At 40.1% G+C, this 15386-nt stretch overlaps 1 protein-coding gene across 1 annotated transcript in view; it reads right to left on the bottom strand.

The window, feature by feature from the left end:
• Positions 1-4162: 4162 nt before the first annotated feature.
• Positions 4163-15386, bottom strand: part of LOC139718135 (NACHT domain- and WD repeat-containing protein 1-like) — a 29536-nt gene continuing 18312 nt past the window's right edge. Inside the window, exons 8-20 of the mRNA XM_071629619.1 lie at positions 14989-15187; positions 14104-14307; positions 13417-13528; positions 12951-13103; positions 11452-11603; positions 10425-10651; positions 9931-10056; positions 9105-9334; positions 8133-8378; positions 7222-7405; positions 5784-6667; positions 4894-4962; positions 4163-4357 (exon numbers count right to left, since the gene is read on the bottom strand). Of these exons, the coding sequence (XP_071485720.1) occupies positions 4163-4357; positions 4894-4962; positions 5784-6667; positions 7222-7405; positions 8133-8378; positions 9105-9334; positions 9931-10056; positions 10425-10651; positions 11452-11603; positions 12951-13103; positions 13417-13528; positions 14104-14307; positions 14989-15187 (2981 nt within the window). The remainder of the gene's footprint in view (positions 4358-4893; positions 4963-5783; positions 6668-7221; positions 7406-8132; positions 8379-9104; positions 9335-9930; positions 10057-10424; positions 10652-11451; positions 11604-12950; positions 13104-13416; positions 13529-14103; positions 14308-14988; positions 15188-15386) is intronic.

Genomic DNA, 15386 nt, shown 5'->3' with positions numbered 1-15386 from the left:
ACACTTATTAGTTCTTTATGAAGATATCTTTGCAGAGCAGGAGAGAAAGAAAAATACAAACTTTTGTCAAGACAGACATCGAGCACGATAGACAACAGATTTTTCATGCGTTAATTGTCAAGTTTATTCAAACATTTTGCGCAATTCAGCAAACCCTGATTTAAAAGAGATATATTCTGCATTCTTGGTAAAAAAAGCATTGTAGATTGCATTATTTTCGAAAGACATGGTAAGACAACAAAGTGCTATGAACATATTAATAGATTGTTCTGGTACTCATTTGTGACCTGTTAAACTCATTCCATTTCAACAGGTTTGTATATCAACACAGGAGGTCAGAATGTGTGTATGCACAACACTTGCTAAGTACATTATCACTGGGAGGTATAATCACTACATACAAGGTATCTTGCCGTTGCTCTCTTAGTCTTATTTCAGCCGTTTGCATCAAATATATATTACCATGGAAAAGATAATTTCAAAGACAAAAAAAGAAAAAAAGGTAACAGCTCATTTCTAAAACTAAGTTGAGGATGCAAATGAACCATATTCATGTCACAGATTACCATACATGCATCAAATGACTTATCTTACCAACCAATCTATTTTGCCTCTACAAGTGTACGTCTATTAAGCATGGTCTAGGCTCAGTCTAAATATATCTTCATTTCATGTAGGAGAGAAAACAGATTAAGGTAACGCACGATGTGAGGAAGTTTGCTCCAAAACAAAAGATATTTCTGACAAGCATTATGTTTTAAACTCAATTTGTTTTTGTCATGTCAGTTGCTATTGAACTATCAGGTGTTAGTTTACACATCAAACACCTTATCTTCTACTCAAATGCATGCACATATGCGATAGAAATGCCTACCTGTACAACATACCAGTGAGAAAACCCTGCTACAGTATCAAACAGCAAATGTCCCAAACAGTGAAAAATAAAATGCACCTTCGGTACAAATGTACACATGCTAAATGTGCTCCTATTTCATAGGCAATTTCTCACAAAATAGTTCAAATTCATACCAAAAAACAAAAACAAAAAACAAACAAACAATGCAGTGCCTTGCACAGATATCTAATACACACTATGTACAACATAATATTTGAGTTGCAAAACGGCATATGTTACAGAAAAATAAGTGTTGCACACTTTCCTCTTTGACAGTGCACAATAAATTTCAAAATGGTAATGCACTCTAATAGAAGCAGTAGATATTCCAACTTTCTTGAAAGACGTGAACAGCGAAAGACAAATCATGTATTGCATACACTGTATGTGGCTACATATTCCACAAGCATACCAGTATTTCACAAACCTGAGAGCCAATGTAATGAGTAGGTAAATTCATGGCAGAGAACCAGGGCCACAGATCGAGAAATAAGTATTACTCCTCATAAGGAGAAAAGATAGCAAATGTCCCCTTTGGAGACAATAAGACACTGTATTCCTGCACAGAGGGGCAATATTTTCACTTTGTGTTAATTTCACAAATATGAGTAGTTAAGTCACAAAAATTTATAGAAATAAAAACATAAGTATACAAACAAACATATAACATATACAGTATCATGCATCTTATCATGTTCAAGAAAGGGAAAGAGAGAGAGAGAAGAAAAAGCTGCATGAAATGTGTATTCTCTGGCCACAATCGGCCCAAAATACTTCCATATCATTATCTAGAGAAATATGATGGACACACAACACAAAATAATTATGACACCCAAACATTTCATACAAAACCAATTAAAACCATCACAATTACAGTATTTTCAAATATCTTACACAAATAATACATCAGCCTCATGATTTCATGCACAAGATCTTTCTTGCATTATTTTCTTTGGGTGACATGACATGTGCTCCTGTGACAATTGCTCCAGTCTGATTTTCTCCACGGACTTAATAGGGTTAGGGATGTGATAGAGTTTAAGTTTTCGTTTGACGTGAGGATTAGGATTAGGGTTAGGGTTATGTTTGTGGGTAGAATTTATGTTTGGCTTGAATAGCATGTAGATATTTCATGGGAGCAGTTGTTGCAGGAGCAAATGTCATGGAACCCTTTCTTTTAGACATCACATATACCTGCATATTGTATTTGCTACACAAACACCTAGTGTAACGGTTGGAAAATAGAGCATTCTTTGAATAGTCTTTCCTTCCTATTTTATATGTTCTCACAATCTTGGAGGTCTTCAAGCTGGTGCAAGATTGTAAAGCTGTAATTCTAAGTTGTGCAAGAAAATAGAGCAAACACGAACTGAGTAAAGAGTCATCTCTATCACTAACCAGCCATCAGTTGAACCTGGAGCAGGTCTTTGTCTATTTCAGAGCTTTTCTTTAATCAACAAATAATGGCTACTATAAAATTTATTACAAAAATGCAAAGACAAAAAAGACACTCTAACTATGAATTGTTTCCCTTGATAAGGCTGGAAGACATTTTGATGCATAGACTGGATTTATCCAATGACAAAACATAACAAATTTTCATCATCTTTTCATTTAAATACTGATAAATACCCACAAGCCTCAATATTACAAAGAATTATACAAAAATAGGGTTTTATTTCAAAATTTTCAATTTCCAAAGAGATTAAGCTGCTCCATTCCCATAAGAAGACAGCCTAGATGCACGACAAGTACTAACTGAAAAGAAAGTGAAAATATCATTAAAGCTTTGATTGCCTAAACCTTTGTAGTTCACTTTTTAAAGTGTAAACATGCTAAATTCTCATATGTATTGCACCCTTGAGGATTGTCAATAAATGTCACATTCTATGATTACAAAGCAAGTCACGTTCCATTGAATTGATTACAAATACAAGGCAGTACTCTCTGCCTTTTCAGGCAGGGTCATCATAACGTCTTATATTTTCTGCATATTTATAATCTCCGTCATCAGCTACTATGAGACACAGGTTTGGAATGCCTGTCTATGTAGCTCCTGCTTTTAAAGTTTTGCAACTCAAAACAAATGTCCCCGTGTGCATCCCTGTATATGGCTGATGGTTAGGTGCATATTATTGACTCAGGGTATATTATCTACTGTGACACTGATGGGCACTGGGCAATGAGGTAGTTCAGGAGAGCCTGACTGCAATTATCAAGAACTGTCACTTGAGAGGGATCACCACCTCACATTTACACAGCACACACTGCTCAGGATGAGCTGGCTTCATCCACTCACAATTTGTCTGGCATGCTGTTACTATGAGGCACACCCTCGTCTTCCTGGGAAGGTGAACCTTTCAGTTTCATCCATCACATGTCATTAGAGGTAGTGCTTTCTCATCTTTGTGAAAAGTACAATGTAAGTCATGGAAGACAGCATGGGATCTGTGATATTAACTCCACAGTAAGATAAAACAACATCATTTATACAGAGGATTATTCCATCACTCTCACTACGCGTAACTAATCTTGACATCCAAAATGGTATTAAGATAATGGAAAGTAATATAAATATGAAAATATATACAAATCGCATTGATCAAAAAATATTACAGAGTCAATAAAAAATGTTTTGCACTTTGGAAAGACTTACCCTGATAAGTATATCATGAACAATATTTATTTGAAGTACAATTGTATTATATATGCAATTTTTTACCTGGTTCAGGCAACTAAAGTAATTACAAAAAAAGACATCATTTACTTTGATTATACATCTAAAATGCCTTTGCATCCAATGCCATACATCCATCCCATTCTGCATCCAAGAAGCATTGGCTGCTTGAAAATTACCAACCAAATCCAATCAGTTTGCATCTGGTATGGTAATCAAATTAATTTACCATGACCTCTACAAAGTCATTCTCAAGTCATCAAAACAACATGAATTAAATATGACAGAGAGACAGAGAGATGGTCAGACTGACAGACAGACAGATTGGCAGACAGAAGGGCACCCTGAAGACAGGCTGTCACTTGCACCAATGCTTGGAAGAAGCTTTGAAAAAAATGTTACAAAAAGACCTGAATATTCCCATGAAAGCACAAGTTACAGTATTAAGTTTAAGCTCACATTCTTCATCACCGATATCAAAGGGAAGCAAGCTCTACTTGGTTACAGTCAACTAAAGCCCATCAAGGAACCTCATCGATTACCCGTCCGTACCACAACATGCCTACCAAGGATCCCTCCTACAGCGGATTCTACAGGATGGCGCAAGTTCTTGACGTCTGCCTCTTCAGAGCCCTCCTACGGACCTTGATCGTCATGGCGACGACCTGACCGATCAGGGTGGTACCCACCAGGGCGCCCTCTGTGACGGCCAGGCTGGTCAGGTTGGAGTAGACGTAGGTCTTCAGCAGATGGCTGCCATTGCTGCGGTGCCATACATGGATGGACTGCGGGAAGTGCACAGGGAAGAGATGAACAAGGTAACAGCAGGCAGAAAAAATGTTTGAAGGGCGAGCCAATTTTCTCAGATTATACAAAAAAAAGAATAACTAGAAACAAACACACTTGATTTATGGTCCCTGAGGAGAACAGCTACAAATAATGGTGCATGTTCCCTACAACGATTTCTCAAGTCCACTGAAAAAACCCCCAAAACAATCAACTAACCTTAAAATGATATGGGTTATTAAAACAACATAACCATAACCACTGTGTTGAAATCTGCCAAACCTTTCAACACCTGATCGCACTTTCTTGCCCATATTATACAACAAGATTTCTGCAACCAATCTGTTCAACTACTTATGACATGACATTCGCAAGAATCATTAATTTGAATAGGGCATCTCCTCTTTCACCCCGTGCGCAATCTTGTACCATCGCACTTGTGACCATTTACCATTTACATACTGTCATTCATGTCACTCATCATTCACTACAATGCCACATTCTACAATATATCACACTGTTCAGCAATGCTTACCCTGTCATTCCCGGCTGTAATGATGTATGTGTTATCCAGGGTGAAGCATAGATGATTCACTGACTTGGCCTGCAAGTTGACACAAATAAAAATATTGATCTAGTACATCCAGTTGTTCTCTTTCTCATGTCACCTGCACCTGAGTACATTACAACCAGGATATCTAAATGAAATTTAAAATTGAATTTCCCAATACTATCAAATAATCAGAAACCAGCATTGAGCGAATTATTTCAGATTCAATATTAGTGCTGAAGCATAACTATTTATGTATTAGAGCTTTTGCATGTTATTGCTTATGATTCAAGATAAACAAAACCTCTTTCCAACAAATTCATGTAACAAGATTGAGCTACAGATTAACATCTGGAATACTACCATAAATGCTGCCTTTCAAAACAAATCTTCATAAAGGTAACAAAATGTAATAAAAAGATTCAATTTCTTCAACAGCAGTAGTACAAACCTAAATGCTCATATTTTGCAATCTGGATATTGTGTTGAATACAAAGTTGCACTCATGACAGAAACACTACAAATACCAAAATGTCTGTCTACTTAAATTCTCCCTTAATACATCAGGAAATAGTGGCCCATGTAAAGAGCAATTATTCAGCTCATTAACATAAATCCCCAACCAGACTTTGATTACTGTAAAGCCAGAAATAGTCGTGACATGAAACTTTCATGAATCAGACCCAACTGCCTTTTTTGATGGAATGAAACTTTCGTGAACTGCCATTGGCATTTAATGTAATGTGTAGACAAAAACTTTTGCTTGCATTTTTAATAATTTCATGAAGATTGGGATCCCATGAAATTTGCAAGTTGCGTGCATAAGAAAATTTCTTGTTTTACAGTCATTTTGAATTGGGCTTATGTTGTCTTACTTTGATCTGGAGGTCAGCTCTTGTCAGCTGCAGATCCCAGACGAGCGCATTGGCTTCCTCCATACCACAGGCCAGCTGCTGCTCGTCTGGGCTGACGGCCAGGCAGTTCACACGGCTCTGATTCCCCTCCAGCTTAATCAGCTCGCTGGAAGCCGACAGCTTCACGTAGACCAGGCCCGCATCACTGGCCATCACCAGTGCGTCCCGCGGCGTGATGCAGACATGCGACAGGCTCCCCTTCACGTCCACCTGGTGCTGGCGCTGCACCTTCAGCGAATTAAATGCCAGGACGGCGATCGTGTTGTCGATGTGCGCCACCGCCATGACGCGGTCGCCCGCTGGCAGAAAGATCGCAGTGACCTTACTCTCTGCGGTGCGGGCCGAACCCAAAACTTTCTGCGAGGCGATGTCATACACAACAACACTCCCATCCTCGCATCCGACGGCGACGCACTTGCCCGAGTTGGTGACGGTAAAGGCGGAGACCGCACTATTGCAGCTGCAGACTTCCACTGCGCGACCACTTCCCGTCGAGGTCTCCCACACGCAGATCTTGGATTGGGCCACATTGTCCTGGTGGATGACATACTTGTAGTCTCCGGTGATGGCGGCCACGCCCCGCTTGTCGACGAGCTTGTGCTGCTGCTGGGAGAGATACTTGGGCGATATGTCCCAGAGCTTGATGTAGGGCGAGACAAAAGAGGCGGAAGCGATGAAGTTGCCATGGTAAATAAGGATGGAGATGTCTGTCTGCTGGCCCTCCAGCATGCCAATCCTGAAGCCCTGGGACAGGTCCCACACCATAATCACATCGTCGTTGCCCCCGGACACTAGGAATTTGTTGCCTCGGGTTACCCGCATACAGCTCACACACTCATCGTGACCTGGTGACAGCAGAAACATTGGAGGCAGAGAAATGCCGCATCAGTGTGAGCTGTAACAAAATTTCTTCACTTCACTGTGTATGCACAAACTGCAAGAGCTTGTGAAGAGATACAAGTCAACATAAACATCAACTTATTCAGTATTTATCCTTGGTGACTGGTAGCATTTTCTAAATAAACTGAAATACTGGTATGTTGTACAATGACGAATACTTAACCACATCACCACAACATGAAGTCAATATAGACAGACACTCACCAAGAACCAAACAATAATTGACTATGATATTCATGCTGGTGTTTCACAGATATTTCTATTAAAGACAATTTCAGAATTCATATAAATGCACAGGTTTTCTTACTCATGAGGCTCATACACTTTCCTGCCTATGCTCAAAACTATTTCAACAAGCCTTAAAATCTGATTTTTTTTCTCTCTCTCTCTGTAGTAAACTGAATATTAATTGAGAAAACAAATGGGGAACAATTCAATGGAATTTCTACATCGTGATTTTCCATTTCCATTCTCAATGGATGAAATGTAGTTGACATACCTCTCAGCTCATGCTTCACTTTCTTTGTGATGCAGTCCCAGACATAGGTTATTTTGTCAGCAGCCACTATCACCAGGTTTAACTCTTCTTTGATGCACAGACAAGTGACTGTGTCACCAGGGACCTTCTCCGTCAGATGGACATTCCATTTGTTGTTCTCTTGGTCGTCACGGCGAACATAGCACTGCAGAGAATTGTAACAAAAACATGTTCAATCTGCTGTTGTAATGTTTGGTAGCTTCATTATCAACTGAGTTAATGTCGCTGATGATTCTGCAATCATCTAGTTGTGGACATCAAAACTGACAAACACACTGACAATGCTCATTTGCAGATATTGATTAAGTTTACTTATGCTGTCATCATTGGTGACACGACATTTGCTCCAGTGATAATTGCTCTGGACTTATTTTCTCCAAGGACTTAGGGTTAGGGTTGTGATAGGGTTTTAGTTTTAGTTTGATGTGAGGTTTAGGATTAGGGTCAGAGTTAAATTTGTGGGTAGAAATTATGTTTGGCTTTAGCGTGCAAATATTAATGGGGGCAATTGTCATAGGAGCAAATGTCATGGAAATGTCACTATTATAATGTCTTCTTTGTGCCTGTTTACTGTGTGTGCTTTCAAACTGCTTTGTTTCAAAGCAACTTTCTCCAGGAGGAACATTTTTCTTCAGGAAATTTAAAAGCAAAATACTTCTGAAAGATGACCGAGAACAAGTCATGACCTAAATGTGATACGTTCTAAAAGAGGTAGAGGTGAAAAAGGAGTGTGTGGAATCCAGGTACAGGCTAGCTTGCACACAAGGGGATCATTTTGGTAATTTAAACAAACCAACATCCAATTCTGAATTTTTCCCCACACACATGATTGAAGTATAAAACACTCTGCCTCTGACATGACTCCAACTTACAAATGTCCCATCTTTCTGACCCCAGGCCATCTGACCACTCTCCGTGCTGGCAAAACAGGTCACCTGCCCCTCGTGAGGCGAAAGGTCGGACACCAGGTCAAAGGTGTCGAGGTCATAGGTCAAGCAGCTGGCCTTCTCGGTCATGACATGGACAAACTTGTCTCCGTGGGATAGGCAGAGTCCCTTGATTGGCCCGTTAGAAATGACCAGTGTGTGATTGCAGGATCCAGACTGGATTGAAAACATCTGAAAGTAAGGCATGAAGAAAAGCATTCCTTGTTAAAATCTGAAGCACTGTTTCCAGAAGTGAAAAAAAAGAAGAAGAAAGAATTGGGCAACAATGCCCCATATTTACTGTAAATGACCAATACTTCCACAAATTCAGGTTTATAACATTCCTATTGAGATAATGAGAAACCTCTTATGAAATATGAAAGAGCATGTAATTTTAAGAAGGATTCAATGTTTATTTGATGAAAATTGGTTTTCAAATGGCTGAGATATCCAAAAAAGTGATAATAATACAAGGTGACAGGCCATGCCTTTTATTAGGATCTCTTTGTTTCACCTTGTTTTTGGATATCTCAGCCATTTCAAAACCGATTTTCATCAAATAAACTTTTGATACCCTCTAGAATTGTATGCTGTTTGACATCTCATAGAGTGGTTTCTGAATATCTTGTAAAACGTTAAAAGCTAAATCCTCACCTCAACCAGAACTGTACAGTCCCTTTAAGGTACAAAGTATATGGCAAGTTGTGAGGTGATGACATTATCAACTCTTTTATTTGCATAATCACATCAACAGTTCAAGATCTGGTTTTAGCAACACTTTTTCATAAATTCCTTAATTTTCACCGAATTTGAATGAAGTTTCAATGATGTGCTTATAAAATTTAACTCTTTATTATCAGACTAACTGTCAACTGCTCCGGAATTCCCCTTCAAACTTCCCCAAGCTTTCCAAGTCACCTTAATTTTGTCAGACACACCACACATGATGGTCTGCGAGTTACTGGTCAGAGCAATGGAGGCCTGGTGCCCTTTCTCCTTGTTAGAGTCCCCAGTCCCCTCACACACAGACATCCTCGACATGGGGTCACCACTCTGCATACTCCAGACTTGGAGGGTCACCGAGTCCCGGATCCATCCCACAATCCACCTGTTGTCGGCTGAGAAGATCACCTGATCGACCGCTCCGCCTGAATATGGAGAAACCAAGGTTGCAAAGACAAACTATGCAAAAATCTTCACTGAGACAGCAGGCCTACATTGGCACAGACATAAAAAACCAAAAGTTTGTACAGCGTGTAAATGCGCCATTACAACTATTATCTTAAATCTTAAATTTCACATTGGACCCTTACTCCCTCAGAGAGACTCTAATCAGGCCCATCATATTTCTGCTGATATTGGAAACATTTAAAGCCAGTACTCTCAGTAACAGCATCAACATTAACATTACTAGTATACAATTACAACTATTTTCACCGATGTAAATGGGAAACATCGTTCCAATGGCTCTCTCAGTGTGTTTTTCCCGTTGTTCACTGAGTTGTCAATCCTATAAAAAAAAAGAACAACAACAACAACAACAATGACGACAAAAACAACAACTGAAGTGATCTAAAAAAACACACACACACACACACACATACACACACTATTCTATTTTTCTGCAAAAGGACTGCAGAATGTGAATAAAACAAATTCTCGCTGGTTCAAAACTCATATCATCTTGATTTGTCTGAAGGGTTTCAAGAGTTTTCATGTTAATCAAGCTGTCCAGAAGTCTTACCCATTGGGTCTCTCAGGGAATGCATTAGCTCATCCAGACCCAGCTCCCAGATGTAGACGGTCCCCTCCTGGTCGGACGTTGCCAGGAACTTGCCATCGTTGCTAATCGCCAGATTCAAGATGTTGCCTGAGTAATAGAATTCCAGAAATTGTTTGCAATATGTTCATTTTAAGCAGGCACATCTTAATTGCTAAATTGATGACAAATTTTTATATTGGCATCATATTAACAAGACTTAAATTGGCAACTGATTATCAAACAGACAAGGCTGCTTGTTTCTCTGTCAAACTGATAACTCTAATTTTGTGCAGATGAAATGAACTTAATACCACCATTTAATCTTTCAACAGTGAAGTCAGAGTTGCCAATTTGATGAAGCTGAGGTTATAATTTCTGCAGTAAATAATTTTCACCAGGACTTGATGGGTTGATATATGTCTTTCACTCTTCAACATACTGGAAACACATGTGTATTCCCTTAAGAGCATTCTCACCCGCATGCCCAATGAGGGTGGTGCGGAGGGGACCTCCAGGGGTGGGGAAACAGCTGATCTGTGGAACCAGGTAGGGCTGGCTGCTCTCCCGGCACCACTGGTGGCACCCGGACACCAGGCGGCCGATCAGGGACGGGTACTGGGTGGCGAAGTTGCTGAGGCGACCCAGGAGCTCCACTGCGAGAGGCTGGAGGTTGTTCTTGAACTCCAGGGTGGGTTTGGCCAACCTGCAGGAAAGCAGGCAAAGTGACGATCAAGAATCAAACTCTTTTGATACAGGAGAAATTAACCCATCAGGGACCACCTGATTTTGCTATAACACACATTTCCCATAGACACCTGCCCGAGTATACTCAAGACTAGTCTTCAACGGGTTAAGCTGCCAGCCCTTCCACTACCTGCACATATTTCATGCTTTCATTGAGATTGGCACACGCACAGCATGGTCTCTGTCATAAAAACAATATTGATATTAACAAGAAGAGCCCCGGTTAACTCTTCCAAAGGAAAAGTGTCGGGAAAGCTTACTGTAAAACTCCTTATTTTTGCGCTAATAAATTTTTCCACTAAGGAGCTTTAAATCATATATTTGCAGGTTCTTCGATTTCACTCTGCACAATTGCTCACTTGTACAATGTACATTTTCTTCCTATGCACACAAAAAAAGACTGAATTGATTTTACATTTCAATGCATGAAAACTGATGTGCTATTACTCACAAACGATCCATTCAAATGTATAGCCTGCACAAATAGTTACCAGCATACATACACACACTTATATGAATACTTGGACACACACATGTACTACGACTGTAGTATTAATCATCAGCTGACCAAACACACAATTAAAGCCCTTCAAATGTGCAAAGAAAATCATGAACAACATGTTTGCGAGTTTTAGAATTCACACTAGCCTAAAGTAGTGAGGAATCTGCAAAAAAAGAATACTGTACCAAGAATATTTCTGCATGATGTACAGTAGTGAAGTACGAGTGGGAGACTGCGACACCATATGTGCTACAAACCTGAGTGTGTCTTGCAGAAGAGCCAGCTGGGAGTGCAGGTCTGGCCCCAGGATGGAAGGATGGGTCAGTACCCACGACAGCTCCTCAATCAGGTACTGGGTGGAGTTAGCTAGGAAGCAGGTGTGCAGGAACTCAAAGTTACCAAACGTTTGCTGAAGAGGCAAAGGAACACCAATGAGAATCAATTCAAAAAATTTTCTTCATCACATTTTTTGTCGGAGTAAATGAAAATTTTGCATTAGAACCTCTTCGATTGATGATTGCAGCAGCCAGGCATGAATGCAGAAAAGATAACTGTCCTTGAAAGGAACGACGTATTTGAGTCAAGTTCTTGTTCATCACTGCACAATTCCCAGATATGTTTTCCACAACCACACACTTTGCCACACTATCAAGCATGACTGCACTCATGTAAGAATGAGCTTACCAGTAGATGGTAGAAGAAAAATTGTTGAAGAAACTTATCCAGCAAAGATTTGAGAAAAATACTTCAGATTCTTGGCAAATATCATAAACTACTCTCAGATGGGAAATCAGCTTTTGCTCTATGATGGTGCTAATGGATGTTTGAATGTCATGTGGACTGTGTTCCCACCAAGTCATAAGCCATTTCTCAGGAAAATTTTCAAGTTTAGTGTAAGGGCTTTAACCCTATTCTAACTGGGGGGGGGGGGTCAATTTGACCCCCCCCCCCCTCGACATTTCGCGCCGCGATTCCGCAACGCGCAAAGATTTTGCCGCGTCGTTTCATGACTTTTTTCTTTGAAGTCTCCTGCATATTTTGAGACCAAATTTACGATGTCCGGGTACACCGTTCTGAAGTTACGTAATGTTTTGCGTATGCATGTCAACCCGAAAATGGCTCAAATTCATGATATCGTGTGCAAATCCAATGCAAATTGTGTTTTTTGGTTAAATTGATATAAATTAGATTATTTCAACTTTTAACTATTGAAATTAATCAATTTTAATGTAGATAAGCTTGAAAAAGTGCCTGCAACAAATTTTGGCCAAAAAACAATAGCAAACAAAAGGTAAAAAAAAACAATGAAATACGTAAGAAATTAACAAAACAATAAAAATCAAAAGAAACTGATTTTGATTGTGCTATTTTTTTACAAGAAAATTGTTCAATGTGTCTTGAGGAACTCTTACACAAAAATTTAGCAATCATTCAGTCTTTGTAATGGAGTTATAGGTGAAAATATGATTTCATGCGTAAATTTGCATAATTAATTTACTAAAAATAGAAAATCAAAATTTTTCTTTTGTATGACCATGTAATCTTGTAGCTGACATCCGGCTCTATGTTCAGGCAAAATTTTGCGGCGATCGCGCAATCGGTGGTCGAGATCTGAAGGGGGGTCAAATTGACCCCCCCCCCCCCCCAGTAAAAACTTGGTCTCAAATAGCCCAGTTAGAATAGGGTTAAACATGGGAATCCTAACAGAATGAAGCAATGAGGAATAGAAGGGCTATACCATGTATTTCATCCCTACCTCGATGAACCTGGGGATGTCTTGGGCAAAGAGCAGGCAGTATGGCAGCTCACTGATCTTCCGACGGTTGAACTCCCTGTCGAAGCGGAGCGGCTGGGAAGCCACCTTGCGGTAAGCCTGGAGGACTTCATTCCTCTGGGTCAGAATCAGGGTCTGCAGGGTGCAGAAAAAATTGAGCGTAACAGTTAATGAGGCATATATTTTCATACATTTCAATGCAGCAACATTTCTTGAATACAAATTCTTCCTTTAAAACTTTGAACAAAAACCATGCAAACCCAGAAATATATGCCAAAATTAATTTATTTTAAACTTCTGATCTTTTCATGCAGCATCAAAATATTTCCACAAGCAGAGCTGACATAGCATTTCATTCAAGCTATGTATTGTTTGTATTTTCATTTTTTTGCCTGTTTTTTTTTTTTTTGAGTGAGTGCTTGGAAGTTAATTACAAATTTTCGTATACCTTTGGGGTGTCGCACCATCTCGCCTGAAAGAAATCCGACAGAATCCTATAGCGTTCTCTGGCCGTCTCTGGGTCATTCAGATATCTGGCTTGGGCAGCTTCTTTGAATTGCCTTTGGAAGGATCACAAACATCATTGAGTTAATGTCTGGGTGTGGGGAATAACAAAATATGATGGAAATTCTGCACTGATTGCCAAGTTTCCTCCGAAAATTAAATGAATTTCACAGGAAATTGAATAATAAAATTCGACAATAAAATATCCCATTGGACAAAGGGAAGCATTTTTTCAGTTCTGCTATTATAATTTGACTACTGTAAAAGTGGATATTTTCGCGCGACTAAGTTTTCGCGCTTGGCCGGGTAAGAAGAGTTTCGCGTGTTGTTAATTTTGCGGAATCAAGACACCACGCACAGGAACATATGGCAAGCAACAATATTTGTGTGTTTTTATTTTCACGCTAGTTTCTGGTTACGCGAAATGCAAAAAAATTTCAACACCGTGAAAATTTCCACTTTTACGGTATACCCTATCAGTCATGATTCCAAAAAACAAAATACAATCATTTAAAATCAACATTCACTTTGATGACATCGCCAATTTGACACGCGAGAAATAAATGATTTTCTCCCTCTAATGCTTTTCCACCAGACTGTAGGAATAGGTGAGAGCCACCATGCCACCTACCTGTGGTAGAGGACCATCACAGCCCTCCCGTCAGCCTGCCTCTCCACCAGATACTCCTCAAGCTCGTACTTGAGCCGTGTCCAGAGCAGGGACGGAATCCTCACCGTGGTCGGGTCGACCGGCGACCAGTACTGGTAGATCTCGTCCAGGACGTCGTCGTCGATGGACAGGATGTCCTCCAGCTCAGCCTCTGCCAACCCACTCCTGCCAGGGATGGATGGGGGGGGGGGGGGGGGGAGAAGAATTTTACTTGGTGTTACATAATCAGAACACATTAATGAAAGCAACTACATGGTCATATCATAAGAGATAAAAAGGCACACATCCCCCAGTGCCATTATTCTACGATATCAAATAGCAAAGGATCAAGCCACTTTCTCTGCATATCAATGCAAATACAAAACCCAAATTTTGCCTTTTCGGAAGTTTGGTGACACAAAATTAATTTTTGGTGGCCAAACATCAAATTTTTACAGCCCTGGTGGCAACCACCATTAAATGTTGAGCCCTGCCTTAGGCATTGCACATAATTACATATGCTGTTCTTGTAATAAGAGTCACCAATAGGAGCAATATAAAAACAAAACGATTGAGATATATGAAAAATTTCATCTAATTATCTTCTTCTTCTTCCAATAAGTACATCACTCTCAAAGAGTATTGTCGTACTGGGTGCTATAGGTGTGACTACAGGAACAAACATCACATCTGGTGCAAGAAGATAAACTTAATGGTGCAAGTAAAAAAAAATCCTTAGTATGAGGGTTATCGGAGTGTAAGTGGTTTCAAACTGCTCCGAAAGGTCTCAAGAGATGGAGCTGAAACCACAGTTGTGTGAAGGCCATTCCAAATGCAAACAACACTATCTCACACCCTAGTTCTCACCTAGCTGCTGTGATGTATCCAAGAGCATGAGAAACAAGGCAGCGGCCATACATCCTCTCCAGCCGCTCGAAGAGCTTCCAGATGGCTGCCCTGACCGTCACGGCTAGATCCTCCTCCCTCACTACAGTGTAGGACTTCCAGCGGCGAGCCTCCTCGAATAGGAGCTTGAGGAACAAGGGCTGGGGGCACTGCAGGAAAGCTGGATATCGGAAGGGAAACAGAATCACCGTCATGCTGTGATGGAAGACACACGTCATCTCCACAATGGCGTCACCTTCTAATTTCATTCTACACCAAACTCTTATCCGACTCTGAATATGCAGTGAACCTTGTTCATCCTCCCTTTGCCAGACAAAGATCCATCCCATATATGTCTACTGTGACAAGCTTACTTATCT

This window comes from Diadema antillarum, unplaced genomic scaffold (assembly GCF_040938485.1).
Source record: "Diadema antillarum isolate AM-2024a unplaced genomic scaffold, OU_Dant_1.0 scf00000089, whole genome shotgun sequence".
NCBI classification, from domain to species: domain Eukaryota; kingdom Metazoa; phylum Echinodermata; class Echinoidea; order Diadematoida; family Diadematidae; genus Diadema; species Diadema antillarum.
Note: the sequence above shows the minus strand (reverse complement) of the source record. Positions and strands in the feature narration are given on the sequence as shown.